This window comes from Panthera pardus, unplaced genomic scaffold, assembly GCF_024362965.1.
Source record: "Panthera pardus isolate Hobbes unplaced genomic scaffold, ASM2436296v1 HiC_scaffold_20, whole genome shotgun sequence".
NCBI lineage: Eukaryota > Metazoa > Chordata > Mammalia > Carnivora > Felidae > Panthera > Panthera pardus.
Window position 1 is genome coordinate 74476463 of NW_026526766.1, and position 22952 is coordinate 74499414.

The following is a 22952-nucleotide window of genomic DNA, read 5'->3' on the forward strand; positions in this document are numbered from 1 at the left end:
ACAACTGTGGCTTAGTCCCACTGGGGCCCCATGAGAAGGCATACTGAACGTGCCTCCTTCTGTGAAAGGAGAGGACAGGGGCATTCATCCAGTGTTCCTGTCCTTCATTGGTTGAGGGTCCCTAGGTATGTCCCACCTCCCACTCTGAAAATGTCCTTGTGTTAGATCAGAGTGGCTTCCCAGGCTCTGAGGAAAGAGAAATGGAGAGACTGAGAGGCATGCTTGCAGGAGAACCTGCTTCTTGCAGCTGCACTGACATCAGGGACCAGGGAGGGCAAATGTCCCCTGAGGCCGTCTTAGCAAGCTGTTTCCCACTCTGGGCCTCTTTGCACTTAAGGGTTGCTCTGTGCCATACTAAAGGTCTAGGTGCAGAAGGTAACATCCTATCTGAAGAAGCCTACCTGTGGTTACTCTATGATGTTTTTCTTTGCATGAACCTTCTATGGAAGCCTGTCCAGTGTAGCTTAAAGCCTACCAGGCTGTGCATGTACCCTGGTGGTGGGATCCGTTCAAACAAGACCTGTAATGGACTGGGCTCGTTACAGAAAAAGAGAGTCAAATGCCATTGCCAGTCCAGGAAACAGGCACCAAAGAGTGCTAAAACTTTGGTTGATGATCAGGCGTTGGGATAGAAGGTGTCAGAGTCAGACACAGCAAGGAAGGCAAGCAGTTAGCAGACTTGAGCAGGCAGCAGGGGCACCTGGGAGGAGGCCAGCAGGTCCAGCGTAATTTCTGCACTGTCGGGCCGGCAGGAGACTCTCTTGGGAACGGCCAGGTTTCACCTCCTGGTCCTGCTTTGCCATTTCAAGGGCACTTCTGTGTATCTGGGCTCCGCTCCCTCGGGGTGGCCGCACGGATGATGTCATTAAAGGTTGGGAGAAGTGGTGACTTCCACGCACACCCTGAAGAAGATGCATTTCAATTGGCTGTAGCTCTTTCTGAAACCCTGATGGCAAAGGGATTCTAGGACTTGGAGGGGGTTTCTTTTCGAGTTTTGGTGAGAAAGCAAAGCAGCCTGGAGTGGCCCCTGGGATTCTGGGGACTCTGAAACGCAAAACAGCAGGGTAGTCCCTTCTGTTGACCGTAGATTTCCAAGCTGCAGGTGAGAGCAACCCCCTCCCTGTCAGAGCCAGCTGGGCAGGACCTGCTCGCCTGAACACAGGGTGAGTCACCCAGAAGCCCGTGGTTTTCCCTCATCACGTCCTGGTCTCAATTCTCCTCTGCGGAGAGGCATGAGGCCAGAAAGACCTTGCGGAGTGATGTGTCTGCCTTGCAGGCAGAGAAAACATTAGGCTGTGTGCCCTTTTACCTTATGGGTCTTTTCTCCTTCCAACCCAGTTACAACAATAAATAACCTCTTGGCTTTCATAGTTTCTGCCGTCAGGTTCTGCAGTTCCTGAGAGCGGAATTTGAATGGTAGAAGGAACATGGAATTTACTCCTTATCATGACAGTTGGTGCCTCTAGCATGTGGGCTGGCCCCCTTATCAGTGTTTCTAGTGTATTAATTATACTCACAGCCATCTTCTGGGTCCCAGATGATGAGGTTCTAAATTAAAGCATTCCATTATAATTCGAATCGTATTACAGAAAACACAATAGTGTGGTTTTGAAGTTCCCCAACCTTCCCATACCTCAGTTTCCTCCTGTGTATAATGGGTACAATGATATTCCTTACCTCACAGAATATAGGGGAAGATCACGTGAGTCTCTGACACGGGAGGCACTTCCAACGGTGCCTGGCATTCAGCTGGTGCTTATTGTAGGGGTTCGATGCTCTTGTTGTTTTAGCAAAATCACTCATTTAAAGATGGTGAAGCTGAGGGAGAGAAGTCAGGTCTGTTTTCAGACCAGGAAAGTCCAAATTGGGAATCTGTGTGCCATTTTATATCTTTGGTGTTCTTCTCACTTCCCTTTTTTTCCAGGAAGATTTATGGATTAAACGGAAAGCAAAATCAGACCGTTGGGATGAAAAAGAGAACAGAAACCGGTGGAAGAAACAAGAAGGAATAGATTTGCCACTGACCAGGGCCACGATGATGATTGATATAAGTGGGTAATGAGTTTCCCCTTGCTGTCTCTGCAGCTAAGGCAGTGAGGAGGCACGTTGGATGACCTGATCTCGCTTCCTGATCACAGCATCAAACACACATTCATTTGCGGAAATACGTTCTTGGGGGTAGGGAAGGGGGACTAGACACAGTAGGACTTTATTACGTGGGTCCTTTAAGGATATATGGCTTTGGGTACAGTTGCTCACATCTGTATGTCCAGCTTTACTAACGAAAAGCTTTTAAAGGCATACATCTTCTATGAATCCTCCAGAAGATCTGGAAACTTTGTCTTTATGAGCCGAAATGCCCAAGAGAGAATCACAGTGTAAATGAAAGACAAATACGAGTGGAGGCTGCCTCTCACAGCAGAGATATATTTAAATGTTGGATTTACTTCTCTTCTTCTGCCCCCACCTCTTCCACGGAGCAGCTACCTGAACCAACGCACATGACCCCGCCTGTCTGTGCTTCCTCCTCAATTAACTGATTTCATTCATGTTAGTTCCAAGTATTGATCAGCCAGGCAAATGTGTACTGATCATTTCCTTTGTGTGACGGACGGTTCTAGGGAGTAGAAGGGGCATAATTTACTGAGCACCTACTATAAGCAAGACACTTTCGGGACACTTTATACACATTACTGCGTTTATTGAGATCATACAAGGTGGTTATTAGTATTTCTGAATTATAGATGAAAACATCTAAAGCTCTGAGAAGTTCTGCAACCCAACCAAGGTCACACAGCTAGTTCCATAGCCGAGCCAAAGCTTGAAGCCATCAATCGGTCCATTGATTCATTCACTGATTTAGCATAGTGCTGTCTTCCCCACCAGGTGCTGCCGATACAGAGTTTGCTAAGAAATGGTTTCTGCCTCCAACACACCCACCGTTTGGTCCTGCCTCCGTGTCTGGTGGTTTCAAGCCTTAGCATTAAAAACACGTATTATATGATGTACATGAAGTCACGTACATTCTACTTGAATGCTCTGGCATTCAGATTAAGTGGGAAGAAAGGGTTAAGGGATGAGTGATCCTGGAGGCTGAATGATAACATCATATCCCAGTTTACACTTCAGATCTCCTTTCTAGAGATTGCCTCTTTGTGCAAGCCCCCTGTGACTTCCTAAGTAAAGTTAGAAAGTGGAATTTGACCCTGAACAATCTCTTGCAGCAAATATCCCAGTGTGTGTTAGGGGGGCTGGGGGGGACAGTGAAATTTTCTGCCTGTGGGTCATGGTTGGGGTTACAGGTTTCTTTTTCTGTAAGAAGCTTGCTTCCAAGAAACTCGTTAAACCTAGAATTTTTAAGAGAGTTAAGGTTTTGCCAACTGGCAAGTGTGGTTCCTTCTGCCCTGTGTTCCCTGGAGGAAGTGCTCTGTTTAATCAGAGGGACAGTCAACACTGTGTTTATCTCCTGTCTCCCCAAGGGGCTGCCTTCTTCAAATAACATCTGTGTTTCCTGGTGTCTTAACTCTGTCATGATGCCCTTTCCTTTTGCTGCATTTGAGACCCAGGTTGGTGACTGGAGCAGAAGCATTTGGAAAGCTTGTATGCGGCAACTGACTGAGCCGGAGGGGCAGAATAAGTCCATTTTAGGGCTGGAAGGGACTTTATAACACTACTTTATTTAGTGTGTGAACCTTAAGACCTAGGACCTCTCCAGTACCAGGAGTTCACTGCTTCTCTGACGGCCTGCTTGTTCCCTGGATGGTTTCGGTCATAAGTCCTTTTCTTATTTGGGTACTGTTTGCCCCACGTAGATTTCACCATGGGCTCCCAGTTCTACCTTCTGTCACCCAATAGGATAAGCCTGCTTTCGCTGTTCCATGAGAGGCCTGCAGAGATTCTGATGCGGAGATTATGTCCTTCCTCGTTATCCCATCTTTCTTGAAGGACATGGTGTTTTCAGTTTTTTCACTATCCGATCATCTAAGTAATTACCATTCTAAGGATGACAAGTAGATTAATAAGACGTCTATTAACTGAGTGTAACTGTCTCTCACACTGGGCCTGGTCATGACCTCAGTGCCCTTCTTAGAACTTCCTGGCAGTTATATAAGTTGATGTCTTGATCGAGAAGTCTTAATTGTGCAGCGACTCCGTTCCAGCACTACGCACTGTGGATGTGGTGCTGGAGACGCAGGGGGAACACAGGGAATAAGCCGGGCCCTCGTGCAGTTTGTAGCCTGTCCTGGAGCCAGCCCCTTGTGGCACTCACTTGAAAGTTCTTTGCTGCCTTAGGACTGGGCTTTTGGGGAGAGATCGATGCTTTTACAAATTTAACTCTGATGCTCCCCTGAAGGGTGCCCAGGGGGAGTGCGGTCCTAAGCCTCGGCTGAGCTGGGTGTGCTGTGTAGACCAAACCCCTTTCACACACCTGAGGCCTGCTCCCCCTTCTCCTCTGCTAACTGCCTAGAAGGACTTGATTGTCAGGAAATACATATACTTCTTTTTGGAGAAATTCTTGAACCCACAACTAGGTGACTTTAGTTTATGATGCTTCTACTGTACCTGGAAAATTATCTCTGTCTCTCTGTCTCTGTCTCTGTCTCTGCCTCTCTCTCTCTGTATCTGTCTCTTTCTCTCTGTCTCTCCTTCTCTCTGTACCTCTGCCTCTGTCTCACTCTCTGTGTCTGTTTCTCTTTCTCTCCTTCTCACTTCCCTTTTAAAGTTAATATATGTAAATAAAAGGCCTGAGAGGTCACTAATTTTGCTCACTTCCCATCCAGCCCTGAAAAACGATGGTTCTCAGTTGTGGTGTGGTGCAGTGGGAGGGCCTCGGTCCAAAATTGGGAGGCTTCTCTCTGAGGGACCACATGTGTGGAAAGCCCCTGGACAAGTGACTTTGGTTGGACACACGCCATGCTCTGTCTCTGAATTGACTGATATTTATGGTGCTTTTCTCTCTAAATGTCCTGCTGGATTTCTCCCTCCTTGGCTGTGAGACAATCTCAGCCACGGCCTTCCCCTGCCGAGGAGAGGTTGCTGCCTGGGGCTCTCGATAGAGCAATTCCTCTGCTGCTTCTTTAAACCACACCATCAGGTTCTGACCTATTGTGGCAATGATGTGGGCAAGCAGGAACTGAATAGGAATCCATTCTGGTTGCATGACAGCTTTGGGAAAATCACTTCTCTGAGTTTGTTTCTGCTTAACATGACGATCTGGGGACAGAGTTGACGCTTACTGAAATAGAAAATAGGTCTGGTCACATGTTCAGTGAACACATAAGGACTGGGAGACCCTAGAATGGGCTCTATTTGAGGTGCAGGAGATACAACAGGGGAGCAAACACATATAAAGTCCCTGTTGTCACGGAGCTTAATTTCTCGAAATCATACACATAAACAAGGCAGCAGCAGCATGTCAGGTGGAGACATGCTACGGAGAAAAATAAAGAGTGCTGGGGCCGGGCGGCCTTGTGTACGTGTGCGTGGATTCGCACGTGCGTGTGTTTACACAGGGTGGTGAGGGAAAGTCTCATTGAGCAGACGGCTTTGGGAGGTTGCCCGAAGGAAGTGAGAAAGCGAGCCGTGTGTGTGCATGTGTGCTGGGTTTGAAGAGCAGCAGAGAGGCCAGTGCACCGAAATCTCCATGAGACAGGCATCGAGTTCTGAGAAGTGTCAAGGGACAGATCACTCAGGGCTTCAAGGACTGTAACGGCTCGAGCTTTGCTGTAAGCCAGAAGGCAAGCTTGGAGGGTTTGGGGCAGTGGAATGAGATGGTTTGACTCAGCATTTTAAGAGGATCACTCTACACCTCTTTGGGGTGTAGACTGACACAAGGAGCCAAGCACTGGGGACACAGGGCCCTTGACGGCGTTTCCGGGGTTGCCCAAGCTGCTCGGGGTAATCCAGAGGGATCGCCAGCTAAACCAGCCTTTTGAGGAGAAGAGAGTGTAAAACAATAGCAACGTGTTCCCATTTCCAGAAGGGCCTCACTCTGTGCTGGACAGTTAAGCGATAGGGAAGGAGAAGACACGTGGCTGAGGGGCCACGGACAAGCCAGAGGAGCCACCATAGGGCAGCAGAAGATGTGTGAGCTCACCCTTCACTACCAACAATAAGGGAGCAGTAATGGGGGTTGGGGGGGAGTAAGTCAGTGATGACACGTCACTGCAATGGAGCCATTACACATGCCGGAGAAGAGGGGTGGTCTTTATAGAATCCAAGTGGGGACTGGACACGTGGGCCAGAAGCCCTCCCTCCCTGACCCCCAGGAATGTACCCCCACCCCGGTGTACATTTGCAAGAAGGCTTGTGGTTGTTGACATAAGGCTTGTGCAGCCAAAGGGGAGACCAGAACAGCAGAGGCAGCCCCCCATGACCCTGCTGCCCCCTCGGCAGGGTTTGAACCTCTCATGGAGCAGGGGATTGGAGTGAAGGCAGAGAAGGGGTTTTCCTGGAGGTTGCTATGAGCCTGGGAGCCCAGATGGCATCACTGCAGCCACGTGAACACCTGTGGGGGGGGGGGGGGGGTGTGTGCCTCCCTTAGTGCCCTCAGAAAGCCGGGGGAGCCTGCCATCTGCTGGCTGACTTGAGTATTGTATCCTGCTCCTCAGCTTCAGACAACTATCAACTTCAGAGAGAAATGTGTATTGGCATTTTCTCCAGGCCAGGTGCTGTCCATTCCTCTCTTTTAAATCATCACACTTTCTCCAGGGTATGTCTTCTTCACTCCTATTTTTAGGGCCACTCGAAAAAATTAAGCGACTGGGCCAAGATCATTCAGTAATTGGAAAACGGATGCCAGCTCAGCTCTGACTGCAAAGACGATTATTTTAGAGAAGCTATGATCACGTTGGCTTTGTAAACTGTAAAGTGTTATGAGGGAACTGGCTCATGGCAGGTGTTCCTTGTGTACCGAATGGAAGAATGGATAAAGGAATCAGTATGCCAATAGATGCTCTTCAAGGCCTAAGGGGTCAGAAGACCTAGGATTCAGTCCTTGCTCTGGCACTCTGAACCTTGGAGAAGTCATCTCATGGCTCTGAAACAGCTTCACCCGTAGTTGCAAGCATTGGGCTAACACGGGAACTACTCATTTTGACTGTGTGTGTGTGTGTGTGTGTGTGTGTTTCTTTCCGTAACACATTGAGATCTATTTTCCAGTCTTGGCGAGACTGGAGTGATTTTCAAGAGGAGAGCCTTTTCCTGCTTCCTTTGTGAACTTTAAATTCATTTGTGTGGCTGGTCCTGGAGGGAGGTGGGTGGGGGAGTGAGCCCTCTGCTGGCCACTGGCATAGAGCATCCACCCAAATCCTGGCAGGGGACACCTGTGAGTTCTTCTAACACCCCACTGAGGCCAGAGGACATAGCCTGAGCAAATGCCTTTCTAGTAAGGGAGTGGGACTTCTAAAGAGCGACCCTGATTTTGTCACTCCTGCCCTAAACACCGTCAGCAACTCTCAGTTGCACTCACAGGACACAAAGCCCCCAGGGCAAGGCCCAGCCATCACCTTCACCCTTTGCAATGCAGCCACAGAGTCCCCTTGGCATCAATCCTTCCTCATTCTAACCACAGTAACCCCCAGGGACCCTCCCTGATTCCCCCACCCCCGCCCCCCATCCAACGTTGGAGGAGAGATGCCTAGCGCTCTGGGACCCTACAGCCCTCCTGGTTCCTGAGGTTAGACCTCGACTCCAGCTCTGCACACCCCTAATGAGACAATGGAGCCACATCTGGAAGAGACCTGCAGGAACTGAAAGCTGTTCAGGAACTGGGTGTGGACGTGGAGTAGCTCTCTGGGCCCCCACGTCCCTGTGGGTTTTACTTTCTAAATGTCTCTCAGACCATATGCCCCGTCCCCACGGCACCACTACGCAGCCCCTGCAGCACCTCCCATCTCCCACCTCTCTGCCCAAGTTGAAACTGCAACAAAAAGATGGTTTAAAGAAAAGATACGATCATAATCATCCCCTGCTAAAAATTCCTTAGCAGCTTCCTATTGCATTTAGGAAAAAGATCAAAATCCTTATTCTGGACCAAAAGAACCTGCGGGACCAGATTCTTGCAGCTGCCTCTGTCTTTTTTCTGCATGGCCTGGCTGCCTCAGGGCCTCTAGAGGTACTCTGTCCTCTGCCTCCCCTGCCTTCTTCACTGGTTAAGTCCTACTTATTGTTTAGGTGACGATTCAGAAGCCCTTCTTCTGGGAAGCCTTCCCGCTCAGGTCCTCGTAGATGTTCTCATAGTGTCTCAGATTTACTTCTAAAACATGCAATTATAGATTCACTCAGTTTGCAATTATACATTCACTTGTCTGATATGGTGGCTGTTGCCAGCCTCCCCCTGGCATGGAAGCCGCACAAGGCCAGGGCCCGTGGTTATTTTCTTCACTTAGTGCTGCTCGTGTAGGCTGTATTCAGTACTGACTATTAAATGAAAAGGGAAAAGAGAAATCTTGGAACAAGAGAACCAATCAGCACAGCCCACAGGGATCCCCCATACCTGGAGTTGGCCAGGAATGGTGGAAAGAAGAGTGGCGTGGAAGGGCCAAGCTGAGAAAGGGAGAAGGTGGGATCGATTGTCCCAAAGAATGGTGATTTGTGGACGGACTCTGTGGTAGCATTGGAGAAGCCAGCCTCATAGGCTCTTTGCTTTTAATTCCTTGTTCAAGGTTAGAAGTCCCTCTGCAGATATCCAATGGGCAAAGCTCATGTTATGTGTCCTGGCTCCCACAGGGAGGAGGGAAGAGTATCTTCTTCTGTGGCTTCCATGGTGGGAGGCACAAGTAGAAATAAATAATGGTGTAAGGCAAGCAGGCAGCTGTAACAGTGGTGCCCAGGATCCCGGAGTGTGGCCATGTCTGTCAGGGTCCCTGGGAGAGGCAGAAGTTGAGGGACTGTCTCTAAAGGTGTGGGCAATGTGGAGGAGAGCCATTAGGGCTAACACAGTTCCCAGGTCTAGAGAAGCTGAGGTGCAGAGACCATCCTTAGGCCCGAAGGGGCATGTGGGGGGAGCAGTTATCCAAAACCTGGGATGCTGAGCGGAGATGGGCGATGGACTGGCATTGTGCCTCTGTTAGGATGCAAAGAGTCACCCCCCTGTGATGCTATAGGGATGGGGCTGGAAAAGAAGTACCCTGACCCCTAACTGCCCAGTCTCCTGCCTTCAGTGTCCCAACACTTCCCATTTTGATCTCACCAGAAACCTGAGATATCATTCATGCGGGATGGCTTCGAAGGGTATAAGCTGGGAAAAGGGAGGGGAGCAGACGGAGGAAGGGCAAAGGGAAGACCAGACTCCTTGGAAATTCATTCTTGGTGGGGAGACAGAAGTGGGCTTGGACTTTGAGGGTGGACTAGAATTTCAGGAGACCTTTTGAGATGGAGGAGGTGGTTTGAACAAAGCCAGAGTCACCAACTGAAGGACGTGGTTGAGGCATGGTGAGCTCATGCTTTGACTAGTATGTGGGCAGTCTGAAACCGACTATGCAGCATTGTCTTGGCTCCGGACCTTCAGCCTACCCATCCCCATATGGGGGTATCTAACACCTTCCCAGGGCCAAGGTCAAGGACTCCCATGTGATGGGGATTCTTCACCAACCGGAATTTGATTCTGATGTGGCTTCTGGGAAGTACCTTATCAGCTTAGTTACATCTGTATTTGGGGGAGGGGCTAGGACTGGGGCTCAGAGCCTCCCAAGGGAGCAGTCAACAGAGGGTTAAGCCTCCCTCTTAAGGCTTGATTGTTATAGGGAGCCCGTTTGTTGGGGTTTACACAGCAAGGCAAGCGTTGCTATGGCAGAATTGCAGGCAACAAGTCTTATGATCGGGAACTTCCAGTTGTGTATATAACACGATGGCATTTATTAAAGCAAGATAAACTCAGCAGCAAAGGATCTGGCCTGAGCCATGAATTCTTCTCATCCTCGCATCTGAGCCATCACATTCCATTTGAATGAGGCCTATCAGCCCAAAGGTTTTCATTAAATAAGTCCATTTACTGAAAATCTCTGAGAGAATCAACTGGGAGTTGTCCCCCCCCCCCCCAACTCACCATGTTTTAAAAGACAAATGTGTAATGTGTGGTTCTGACTTGATATTTGCCAAATACAAACAGATCTGCTGTGCTGGGCAGTGAGTTCCCTCCACCACGAGATGCATTCAGGCTGAGGCTGGGGGACACCGGACTCTGACTGGGGGAGAAGGAGGTATTCCTAAAAGACATTCTTTCTAGTTCTAAGACCTCAGGGTTGTAGGAAGGATCCACCTGAACTTCCCCACCCTCAATCATTCTGTAATGTGTACCCATAGCACGCATTTCCTCAGGGAAGGAGGGATGTTCACCGGGGTCCTGAGGGCAAGAACTTTGAGACCTGAGTTGAAATCCTAGTTCTATGATTAAGTGGGTAGGTAGCCATGGGCAAGTCGTTACACTTCTGTGCACCCTGTCATAAAAAAGTGATAGCAGAGACAGCTAACACTTAGTGGCATTTAATATACACCAGGCACCATGGTAGGGGCCTCATCTGGATGATATCATTTATTTTTTCGTAGAAATGCTATGGAGAAGTGTGAGCAACCGTACTTTACTCATTAAGAAACTGAGACACAAAGAGGTAAGAGAACTAGGGGATGGTGCAGCCAAGGTGTGAATGCAGGCTGTCTGCCTTTGGGCATCTTGATCCTTGCTAGATAACAGTTGTCACCTCATCTATATCATGGAAGTTTTAGCAGGCTACCTTAGAAGGTGGGTATAAGAGAGCCTCTGTGAGAGCACAAACCATTAGTCTTGAAAATGTTGAGTAAGAGACTGAATCTTAAGTGGTAACCTTTTCCCAACCTTGCTCAACTTTGTTCAAAAAGGTGCTTTCCTCTCCCCCAGCCTGTAGCCTCCCACCTTTCCTTCTTCCTCTCTGACTTGACCACCATCCCTCTTCACCTTTCCTCTGTCTGTTCAAATATGGCTTTGGTGGAATTCAGGCTCAACAACGAAGGGCAAAACAACAGCCAAATTTAAAAGTACTTGTGCTTTTATTAAAAAAAAAAAATACAATCAGGTACTGTCCAGATGTGTTTTGGAAAGGAAGATCTCTTTAAAAATCCTTAGTTTTCATCATCATCATTATTATATTAATCATATTAATCATATCCTTAAAATCGAAACAGTATTGCTTTTCTGGTTTTTGCTGTATGAAATGTAAAAAAAAATTGGGGACGGCCTCCAATGACACACACTGAATCGTTGCGGACGAAAATAATGATAATTAATTATACAGCTTTGTGTAAAATACAGCTGGTTCTAACACCGACTACCACTGTACACCCTACCCCTCTCCCATTCCCAGAGCCACCCAAGAGAAGGACAACCACTGTGATGCTGTCACTGGAAAATTTTTTGCTGATTCAAACAACAAAACAGAAACCTGTGGAGATCATTGTCTTTGGTGCGAAGGAAATACTCGCAGGGTAGGTGAGGCGGGTGCTTCCGCCATTGGCCCCGATGATCCATGGTCAACTTTAACTCCTGACAAATACCCGGGTGTGGCTTGATGGTTGGACTGGTTGTGTTGATACTTTGGTAAAATTTGCTTCTTTCTCTGGGCCCTACTCCTCTCTCACCCAGTTGTCCCTGGAACTTACGCCCGTTTGCGCCTGCCTTCAAGGTTTCGGAAATTGCTGGGTCTCAACTTCATCTCAGCAAACTGGATTGAATATTCGTGGCCCTTCCAGTGGAACCAGTTGACACCCTGTAAAAGAGAGGAGACCTCCAGATGGGTTTCCAACAGGCAAAGTGTTCATTGATCATTGCTGCTTAGTTGACGGAACAAAAGGAGTTCTGTTTCAACCTGACCATGTGGTAGTTCATAGCTGTCTCTTGCCTATCTGTCTATTGGTCTGTGTAGTGAAAACTTCAAAGGAGTTGGCTGAATCTGACTCAGTTTTTAAAACTTTAGTCAGAAGTCACCGGCATTGGCATTGAGCTTTGAGCTGCCATTGTGAAACAAAATGGTGGCTGATGAGACTTCCCATGGGTAGGAATAGATGGTGAAGGAATTCAGGTCGTGACTGGAAGTTACAGAATTGAGTAGCTATATGCAGGGGAGTCTCTAATTCACGGGATTCTCACGGAGTATTTTAATAAGGGTTTGTATGGAATGGCAGAAAGAGCACAGGTGGAACACAAATTGTACAACCTGACATAGAGAGTTCAACCTCAACGCTCTTACTTACATACAGAGTTCAAGCTCAGTGCTCTTACTTGAGGCATAAGTGGTCTTAAACAAATCATCAAAACTTTCTGGGACTCAGTTTCACTATCTTTTTTTTTTCCTCTTAGGGTCTGATAGTGCCAACCTTGAAAGGGTGCTATGAAAATTAAATGAACTTGTAAAGGAGTGATTATAGTACCGGGCACATTGCAGGTGCGAAGTAAATATTACCTCCCTAATCTCCAATAGGGAGAAATATCCTTGGAAATTTGGCCAAAGATTTTTCTTTCTCAAGAAAAGATTATATTTGTGTCTGGGCCTCCTAATTCCATGTTTGACTCTTCCATACAGTCTACAGATGGTAGAGTCTGCCCTCTTCCCACTAGGGGAGGGATGTCTGCTTCCGGGAGTGCTCCTGTGAGGCCACCACCGCATTCTCTGACTCCTCTTCTCTTTTTTTAAAAAAATTTTTTTTTAAATTTACTTTTGTTTTTTTATTCTCAAGTTAGTTAACACACAGAGTAGTCTTGGCTTCAGGAGTAAAACCCAGTGATTCATCTCTTACGTGTGACACCCAGTGCTCATCCGAAGGGTGCCCTCCTTAATGCCCACCCCCCATTTAACACCCCCTCCACCCCATCAACCCTCAAGTTTGTTCTCTGTATTTAAGAGTCTCTTATGGTTTGCCTCCCTCTCTGTTTTTATCTTATTTTTCCTTCCCTTAGGTCACTCAGGGAAAGACAGATAACATCTGATTTCACTCATATGTGGAATTTTAGAAACTTAACAGATGACCCCTCTTTTCTTTAAGCTACATAGGGCTGTGAGGGGACATGGAAAAGTTCATGGCTGGTACAATGAAGCAAAAAAAAAAAAAAAAAAAATTGAGACACTACGTGATTCTAAGTGTTTGGCATTCACTGATATCAGGCAGTGTCTGAATCTGACAGGGAGGTGACATTTGGGAAAGGCTGGCTCTCCCCATGGACGAATGCGTCTGTGACTACCCAGTCATGGTAAAGCACTGCCGCCTGATAGCTTGGGCTTTGCGCTGCCCTTCCTCTGCCCTCCTGCTTCCCTCTGACGGAGGCGCAGAACTGGAAATGAGCCCTCCTCATTCTATCCTGGAGACTGAAGCCAGAGAGGGAGAGTGACATCACAGAGTCCACACAGCTGCCAGAGCTGGGGCAGGACTCGCGTAACTCCTTCGTGGCCCTTTTCTATCAGCTCGTTCTTCTTCCAACAGTAGATGGGAAAGAAAGGTTTCCTTTTGGGCAGGCAGCTTTTGGGTTGTTTTTCCCCCCAGAAGGATTTTGTATTGTCCTGGTGGTAGGGGACAAAGAAATAAAGATAGTGGAAAAAGGCTCCTATGGAAGCATCCTTGAGGCAACATGAGAAGGTGGAAAGAGCACCCTGCTTTCACCCCTGCTTCACCTAGACAGCCTGCATTTTATCTGCTTTCCTTCTGGGCCACAGACAAAGGTTTTGTCCGAGGAGAACGTTCTGTGTTTGGAATCCACATGACTGGTGGTTGTCCTAGGATCTTCATGGGTTAATGTGGACTGCTTCTAGGATTTCACCTGACCCGCAGTGTCCCTGAGGTTTCTCCCTGCTGGGGACAGAGGTGCCACCATTTCCCGGAGGTTGCTGCCCCCTCCCAGTCTCAGCCAGAACTGAGGGGCTGGGGTGCCTGCCTGTCACCCCCAACTGGCTTCCCAAGCCCTGCCCCAGGCACTCGCAGTTTACTCACCTGACTGTGGTTGTTGTCCCCGTATCTCCCCATCAGGTTGACACGGTGACAGTTCTTGTACCAGAAAGCCCCCTTGTAGGACAGGGCACAGTTGGTAATGGCTGAGTCCGTGTCCTTGTCGTAGGTGGAGAAGGATCTGCCGTTGTGGTAAGCCATGGAGTCACCTGCAGAGAGAAAACAATGGATCTGAGGAATCCCAGCTGGAGTGTCCCTGTGGGCTCTGAAGGGCAGAACCAGGGTGGCCACTCAAAGGGCCTGGGGTGGCCTGGCCTTAAAACACTGGACCTGGGATTAGGGTCAAACATGGGGCTGGAGGGGACATGAGGGCTCACTCTGAGGGCTCGCTTCTCCTAGAAGCAGCATAAGGTGGTAGAAAGAAGGTTGTGGGTGGCTTTGGAGGGTCCAGCTTCAAGTCCTGTCCCTTTCCTTCCCTAGTGTGATCATGCACACATCAAGCCTCTTACTAAGCCTCAGTGTTCTCTTCTATAAAATGGAGCTAGCACATTGATTCTATCCACCTCAGGGTGCTGTTTGGACAATGGATATGAAGGTATATGCTGAATGGGTAGAGTAGTATGTATAATGGCTGTGACTGTTGTGACTTCTGTCACTGTTTTGTATTCCTTTATATAACGGAGCTCAGAGAGTAAGGTGAGAAACCCATGTTTAATAATGGTGCACTCCCCCCAGCAAATACAAGTATTTATTGCCACCCTGGTAATCAAACCCTTTACATATTAGAGGCCACCAAATAGTGTGTGTATCGTACAGTTATTTTTCACTGTTTATGGGGCCAGTGTTCCCTGATCCTTAGACAAGATGCCCATTTGTACGTAGCACTATCTAGGGATCCAGTTTGTCATTTAATATATTGCATTTTAGGGACATTTAAGTGCCATTTCTTTCTGTGTCCCTGCACTCCCAGCTCTGGCCAACACAGAGCACAAACATATCAAGACAGTGAAACATTTTACCCTGATATCTTGAAGCAAAGTACAAAGGGTCTCGGAGGCCTTTTTAATGAGGAAGCTACCAGGAACAGGTGGGTATGGTAGAAACAAGACGACCTCCTGTGGAGGGCCGGCTGCCACGAGAGGAGGTGGCTTTACCAGGGTCACCTTAGTGAAGGGGTTCTGGAAATGCAGGGAGAGATGGGTGGAGGTCGCATTCCTGCTGCTTAGTGGCTTTGCTTTGCCCAGTGACAATATCCTTCTTGCCTGAAGCCACTTCACTCAGAGAGACATTTATTGCCAGGTAATAAAAGGCCAGGATTCTTTAAGGGACACAGGAAGGAAAACAATTTTGGCCCGTGGGCCTCTCTCCCTTCACTACCACCAGACTGATCTCAGAAGAGTTTGCTCTCTCCTTAGATCCAACCTGGCTCTCAGCAAATCTTTACCTGGAGACACTTCCCATTATGGATGTTTCCCCGCGGGGCTCAGAGAGGTTGGAAACATAGCATAGCTCTGTCTTTTGTGTTTTCATAGATGTAACTGGATGCCACCCCAAAGCAGGTAAGGGTGCTACCGGGGGGTCCTGCCAGCAGACCCCATCCCTCCTCGTTACCAAGCACACTCGTCCGCAGCCAAGCCTGCCCCCCTGGGTCCACCTTCTACAAGCTGCTTCACCCCAGGTCAAATCGCCCAACTTTTCTGGGCCTCAGTTTCTTCATCTGTGTAACAGCAACATCTTCCTGGAGGAGTTTCTGTGAGAACTGAGGGGGGGTGATGCATGTGGAATATCTGTAGAAGATGCTACCTAGTGGCCTGGATGCGTGTTGCTTCTTTAATTTCTCCTCTACCATAGAGCCAGAAAAACCACACCAAGGCCATTTCAAGTCCATGAAATCTTCAAGATCTGAGCTAGGTTTTGTATCAGAAAGGGAATGAAAGGGCCACTTGAAAGGCAGTGAGCTGGGGCGCCTGGGTAGCTCAGTTGGTTGGGTGACAAACTCTTGATTTCGGCTCAGGTCATGATTTCGAGGTTCGTAGGATCAAGTGCCATGTCGGGCTCTGTGCTGACAGTGCAGAGCCTGCTTGGAATTCTCTCTCCCTCTCTCTCTGCCCAAGTAGGGGAGCCTACTTGCGTTCTCTGTCTCTCTCTCTCTCAAAATAAATAAACATTAAAAAAAAAAGGCAGTGAGCTTTTGGTCATGAAGGTGTGCAGGCTGAGGCTGGATGACCACGTGGCAAGGATGTCTTAGAAAAGATTCAAGCAGTTAGTGATGGAGAGGATTGTCTGCTACTCAGAGTGTGGTCCGCAGACCAGCAGCATCCCCAAACAGTGGCATCACCAGGGATCTGTATGAAATGCAGAATCTTGGGGATGTCAGCCCCTGCACATTAACAGGATCCCCTGGGGTCATATGTGCACAATAAATTTAGATGCACTGGATTAGATGAGTATTTAGGCCTCCGGGAGACTGTTTTTTCTGTCCACCTAAAACTGCTATCTAGAAATGGGTATGAAAAAGACATATTTTCTGATTCCCAACCTACTCTGTTCTGGTGACTAAAATATCTAGCCAGCTCTGTTCAGCTGCCGTTCTGGATTAGTACCTAATAAGGATTCAGGTATTTTGTTGATCTGATAAGTGGACAGATTAATGAAGCAAGGAGTGATGAGGAAATTAGCTAAAAACACAAGGAAGGCTTTTTATGGTTCCAGAGATCGGAAGTGTGGCTACCCCATACCTACCCGCGGTCCCGCTGTACCCCTCCACTTTCAGCTTGTAGCGAGTCTTGGCATCTCCCACGCTGAACCTGTCGTAGACGGCGTAGGCGGTCTTCCCGTGGTCGCGCAGGTCCACCCGGAGCTCGTACTGCCCTTGGGCTGTGATTTTGTGTAGATTGTCCAGCCCTGTGGAGGATAGGCAAGGGTTACAGAGGCAGCACGAGTGACCGAGGCCATTGTTTCTACTCCATCCACCCCATAGGAGCAGCAAGTTAGGCTCTCAGAAGAGGCTGGTGTCACATAAACCCGGGTTTGTGGTTCGGTCCACTCCTCACTGGCACAACACCAGGCAAAACACAGGATGTTTCTGAGCCTTGGGTAAAATTGGGTTGACATCTTTGCCCTGCCAACTTCCTAGGGCATTGTGAAGATCAGAGTGGAGGTGCCTGGGTGGCTCCGTGGATGAAGAGTAGGACTCTTGATCTCGGCTCATGGTTTGTGAGATCAAGTCCTGCATCCCGCTCTGAGCGGACAGCGCGAAGCCTGCTTGGGATTCTATCTCTCCCTCTCTCTCTGCCCCTTCTCCCCTTCTTCCTCTCTCAAAATAAATAAACATTTAAAAAAAGGATCAAAGGAGATAAGGTGGAGAAAGCACCTTTTCAACTCCCAAGCTTCTTGCAAGAGAGAGGCAATGGTTGCCAGCCGGAGAGACATGCTGGGGCCCTGGGCACCAGAGTGCGGAACAGTGTCCTCTACGGGGAGATTATCTGCAAGTGTGAGCTGCATGTGCGGATGGATGGACGGATGGATGGATGGACGGGTGGATGGATGATGGCATTGTGGTGTTGGTCTGGGGGAATTTCAAGAGGCCGCTCAACTGCTTATTGGCTAGATTCCCGCAGGCACACAGCTTCATCTCTCTCTCCCATGCACAAAGTGGGGATTTTGAACCTTGCATGAGTGCCACGAGGCTCAAGGTTAGACCAGAGTTTTATTTTGTTTAAGTTTATTTATTTATTTTGAGAGAGAGAGAGAGAGTGTGTGTGAGAGAGCACGAGTGGGGGAGGGGCGGAGAGAAAGGGAGAGAGAAAATCCCATGCAGGCTCCACATTCCGAGCTGAGCCTGATGAAGGGCTTGATCTTATGACCGATCCTGAGATCATGACCTGAGCCAAAATCAAGAGTCAGCCGCTCACCTGACTGATCCGCCCAGGTGCCTCAACCAGATTTTTATTTTTAATGACCTAGAGAATTTAATGTCTTTTCCATTGAAGATTTGCAATTCTGCGTCTACTACCACAGCCACTGTTTCCTCCTAGTTTCCTTCTCTCCCATGGGTTGCTGTTAGGACAAATGACAAGGAGGGCAGAAATGGGCAGTTGGGACACCAACATGCAGTGCTGCATTACCAAGCCAGAATTCTTCTCTGCGGTCCCCAAACCCAGCAGCGTAGGCTTTCCAGTTGCGATAGAAATCCTCACGTCCATTCTTGCGTCTCAGGAACACCTATAACATAACCAAGGAATCAGGGTGCGCTTTAGCTATTGAAAGAAAGGGAAGGAATCTTTCTGAGAGGAAGAACATCAGACTGGGAAAAGCATCCATCCCCAGCTCTGTTTGAAACTAATTTGCTGTGTAACTGGGCAGGCCACCTCCACCTGAAAAACAGGGATTAAAAATACCACCTAGCTTTGGGTGATAACGATGTGTCAAGGCAGAGGTTCTAAATGCACCCTCTGGTGTAGGATGTTGCTGGTGGGGGAGGCCATGCACGTGGGGACAGGGGTATATGGGCACTCTCTTCACTCTATGCTCACTTTGGCTGTGAACCTAAAACCGCTCTGAAAAACAAAGTTTATGAATTAAAAAAAATACTACCCAGCTCGAACAGTAATGGGATCGCAAATAATTCATGTGAAACTCTTAGCACAGTGCCTGGTGGTTAGCAAATGCTAATTAATCCACATGATAGGCTCCATGACCACTGTCATTCTTATGCATCACAGAGCTGTTTGAGGGTCAGATGAGATAAATTACAAGAAAATTATTTTCTCGTTTTTTTTTTTTAATCCTCAGTTTCTTTCCCATTCCTTTGTTTAAGAGATAGTTCCTGAGTGTCTCTGTGTGACAGGCACTGTCTTGCAAAACCTCATGCACAGTTGGTGTCTGAGTGCATGGGGAGGACCTCCCCCTCCCCCCTCCCCCCCCTGCTGAGCCCTCTGCCCCCAAGCTCCGTGAGGAGGACTCTGGAGCCTGTTTCGGTGATACTCACAATCCATCCACCCCCATCAGAGGTCATGTCACAGAAGACTTCCAGAGCCTGGGCCTTATCACCATTCAGATAAATGGTGTAGAGGCCAGAGGTCGTGTCTCCATTCAGCATTGCTTGGGAGCAGTCCCTGGGGAATGGGTACAGGAGTCCAGCTGCAGGATAAATAGGAAGAGTGGCCCTCTTAGAGAAGGAGGATTGGGTTAGGGGATTTCAAACTGCACCTCTACTGTGTATTAGCTAGATGTCTATGAGTAAGCAACTTAACCTCTCTGCGGCTCTGTTCTCTCATGTTCAAGATAAGGATAAAACCCATTTGGTGGGGGTGCAATGAGGCTTTAGAGATTACGGATATAAGGGACCCATCTCAGTCTCTTATATTCATGGAAACCACCAATGATATCAGTGGGAGGAGAACTGAGCCCCTGTGAGGAGTGTGTATCGGGCTGACCTTGATCTACCTCGAGCAGCCAGGCAACACCTGATGAAGACCCAGGTCCTGGCCAGATGGCTGGGTCTTAGGCACCCACAGGTGGCTCACTGTGGATCAGGACACTCTATTGGGCATCTAATAATGATGCATCCCAATCTCTTCAGAGGATTTGGAAGCCAAAAACAAGGATTCTAGTCCTGAACTTACACTTCCTTGTCTTGGGACACTGGAGAAGTCGTTTAACTGCCCTGAGCCCGGGAGTCTTAGAGGGACCAAACAAGAATGTCTGGGGAATTTCCAAGTGATGTGATGCAAAAAGAATAAAACTTGATAGACATGGACAATTTTGGAGGTGTGCTTAGCAGGTGGGATGGAGAACTGACGGTCACAGCAGTTCTTTTTTTCTGATCTGACCTCCTCCCTGTACTGCACCTTCACTGGAGGTTGTATCATTAGCTGTTTCCTTGTTTCTTTCCCGGCTCTGGTCTGGGAGCATCTCTAAAGCACATTCAAATTTCTGTGCTCCCAGTACCCGGCATGAGATCTGGCAAAGAGATAACTTTCAATTTTGCACCTCCCTCAGTAGATGTGTGCAGATTGACTTGTGGGGAGTGTGAAGGGCCAGAGGCAGCACCGGAATGCACTCTGTGTACCCCACATCCAGGCCTTTCCAAAGGCTGACTCCCCCCTCCCTCAGGAAGGCATGCTTCCTCTTAATTCACCAATGAAATGCCTTGCATGTTCTCTGTCTGCCGAAGATAGCCAGTGTCTGCTGTGTAGGGGTGGTTCTCTGGGCCTGGAACATCTGAGCCCAGATCAGACTCTAAGTCATGCTATAGTCTTGAGCAGGTCATTTTGTGTCTGGGAGCCTCTGCTACCCCAACAGAAAACTGGGCATGATAATCCTACCGTCTTGGTGGGAGGACTGCTTTTGATTTTGAATGTGGACAGGCTTTGTAAATGCTGACATGCTGAAGGAGAGAAAAAGGGACACAGCTTACAATGAGCTTAGACCATGGACCACACCCTGGGCTAGGAGATCAAGGTCCTTATGGGGAAGGGATGCTTATTGATCCCATTGTATAGATGAAGAAACTGAGGCTTATAAAATGACAGCAACTTTCCTAAATCACACACGAGCAAGTGGTGGAGATAGGGATTGAATATAGATGTCTCCCTACTGGCCCTCCTTCCTTTTCATAATGAGGTCCTTAACTTCCTGTACCCACATCCATCAGACTTTCAGGTAGTAGCAAGGCATTGATCCTTTTAAGGGGTTTGATGGAAAAATTTTCTCAGAATCAGAGGAGAAGAGGAGGGTTGGTCTAGTCTCACAAAGTTTGACCTCAAGACTCAGATATACTCTGAGACTCTTACTTGTGGTAAAGATGGTCTGGACCAGCTTGCTCCTCAGGGGCCCATTCAATGCCTGGATCTTGGCTGTGTAGTGGGTGGATGGGCTCAGCTCTGCCAGGCTATAGGAGGTGGTTTCTGGACCCACAATGACTTCCTAAGGGCAGAAGAGAGAATATAATAGTTTTTGTCCACATACATCATCAGTGTACAGATGATACATTCATTCATTCACCCATCCATTCATTTCTTCATTCAGAAGAATCCACTGAGTCTCACTCTGTGTCAGGCTCCATGCTTACTTCTGGGACATCAGAAATGGGGAGACTGAGGCACGAGAAAAGGTGCTGAAGCCAGAGGGGGTGAGCAAATGAAAATAATATGAGAAGGTAATGATTTATCTCAAACACACTTGATTTTGGGTGGTGGAGTGGTGGAAGAAGTGGGAAAAGACCAGATGCCAAAGGGCCTTAAATGCCAAGCTGTGCAAATTGAAGTTTGTCAGGATAAGCTGCAGATTCCCAAAAGGGCTTTTGAACAAATGAATGATGTGAACCCAGCTTAATTTGGTAGCAAGGTAAATCACGCAGAGGGCAAAAGGTTTAGAGACCAGTTATACCAGTGGCCCCTAATATGGCACTTTTTCATCCTCCTCTGGGAAACTTTAAAATAATATAACACCTGGGCTCCATCCCAGACTGACTACGTCATAAGAGCCAGAAGTGGGGCTCTGCCGGGTGCATATTTAAGAAGCTCCTCAGATGATTCTCATGCAGTCAGTCTGGGGATCTCTTGAGTCGGGGGGTGACTACAGTAGTTCAGTAGGCACGGCACAATGAAAGTCTGAGCTGAGCTGGCATGTCTCTTTCCCAGGACAGAACTGTTCAGGAGAGGTGTACATGTGCCTCTGCTGTCAGACGTCTCCTAACTACCCCTGTAGGTTGTGATTTTGCTCACTGGGCTGCTGTCCAGAGGACATTGATTTCAGCTTTCAAGAGATCTTCCTTTTCAAATCCTCTTTCTAGCTTCCAATGCCTGAGAATTCACCTTTTAGCAGATGACTTTGGTGTCTGGAATTGAAATTCAACCTACGCTTCTGGCAAACCAAACTCATCAGTGCTGTCTACAACCTGCAAACACAGCCAACAAGGTGTAGGCAATAATGAGGCAGTGTGGAGGTGCCTGGAAGGTTCTCTCGCACCGTCGCACCGGGAAGGTGAGGTTATCCTGATTCTTCCAGATGGAGGGTGGGGGCTGAATTTCAAAGGAGCTGCAAGACTTGCTCTCACCCCACGGTTTATTGGTGGCAGAAGACGGTCTTGCATTCTGTCTGCCAACATCCTGCCCAGGACTCTTTCCTCCTTTACCAGGTTGATTTTCTTGGGTGAAACATACAAACTCAGGGATTGGACATGTAGCAAAGTAAGTCAGTAAGTGGACACTAGTGACCTTTGTGTGGTCCCCGGGGAAGGATCAGGTGCAAAGCTGGGTTCATTGAATTACTTTGGCGATACAATTACCCCTCAGCTCTCCCGGCTGCTGTGAAAAGTGGCTTTCTATGCAGTCAGGGTTGATCGAAATGAGGCTCAGGACTTCAGGTAAACAAAGTCCTAGAAGGCCTGACTGGGAAGGGACTTTCAAGATTGGTGAGTCCAATGCATTCATTTCACATTATGTGAACGCTGACACAAGGTGCTTATGTAAAGGACTGCCTCCTCTATGAACACAGGGAGTTAGTTTGTTGTTATTTCAACTCAAAGAAGGGCCATGGTAGAGACTAGAAATGTGTGTTCACTTCTAGTTAAACATGGGAGATTGGATATGCCAGTTTAGTTCTATCTTCTTCTGAAACCCACTACAATGAGGGTAAAGGGATAAAAAGTATAAGCCCACAAGGATGAGGTGGATGATAGACGGGACAGATACAGGCTTGCAATGTCAACAGGATCGTGACAGATGGGAAGGGGTGCCATGGAGTGACAAGTGAGGGGGCAGAGCTGAGAAAGCTGGGGCATAACTGACTAAGGGGGTGGGGCCAGTCAGAAGCGGGTTGATGAACACCACAGAGTCCAGCAAGTTCAGGAATGGAATGTGTACAAAAGCAAAGATGCCTTTGAAGACTAGTGTGGGGCATGGCTGAACAAAGGTGTGTTTAAAAGCTTAAATAAGGAATAGATGCCAAGCTTTCCAACAGTCTAGAGGACTCCAAGCTCTCCAAGCTCTCTTCAACAGTCTAGAGGACTGTCCTTCCCAGTCTAGATGAAAGGCTGA

The 22952-nt window shown here is 48.1% G+C and overlaps 1 protein-coding gene and 1 long non-coding RNA gene across 11 annotated transcripts in view; one reads left to right on the forward strand and one right to left on the reverse strand.

Annotated features, from left to right (window-relative positions):
* The window catches only part of LOC109269915 (uncharacterized), a 96064-nt gene that overhangs the window by 72237 nt on the left and 875 nt on the right, over positions 1-22952 (forward strand). The window contains exons 1-3 of one of the 2 annotated variants that reach the window (XR_008424323.1): positions 20913-21070; positions 21707-21897; positions 22052-22103. This is a non-coding gene — a long non-coding RNA (uncharacterized LOC109269915). Of the gene's footprint in view, positions 1-20912; positions 21071-21706; positions 21898-22051; positions 22104-22952 lie in introns of those variants that run through there. The other variant, XR_008424322.1, reaches the window with a different exon arrangement.
* The window catches only part of TNC (tenascin C), a 94657-nt gene continuing 82711 nt past the window's right edge, over positions 11007-22952 (reverse strand). For all 9 annotated transcript variants that reach the window (XM_019454038.2, XM_019454041.2, XM_019454039.2 and 6 more), the window contains 6 exons: positions 20706-20838; positions 18899-19050; positions 18036-18132; positions 16651-16812; positions 13954-14117; positions 11007-11741 (listed from right to left, as the gene is read on the reverse strand). In XM_019454038.2, the coding sequence (XP_019309583.2) occupies positions 11631-11741; positions 13954-14117; positions 16651-16812; positions 18036-18132; positions 18899-19050; positions 20706-20838 (819 nt within the window). In that variant the 3' untranslated portion in view covers positions 11007-11630. The remainder of the gene's footprint in view (positions 11742-13953; positions 14118-16650; positions 16813-18035; positions 18133-18898; positions 19051-20705; positions 20839-22952) is intronic.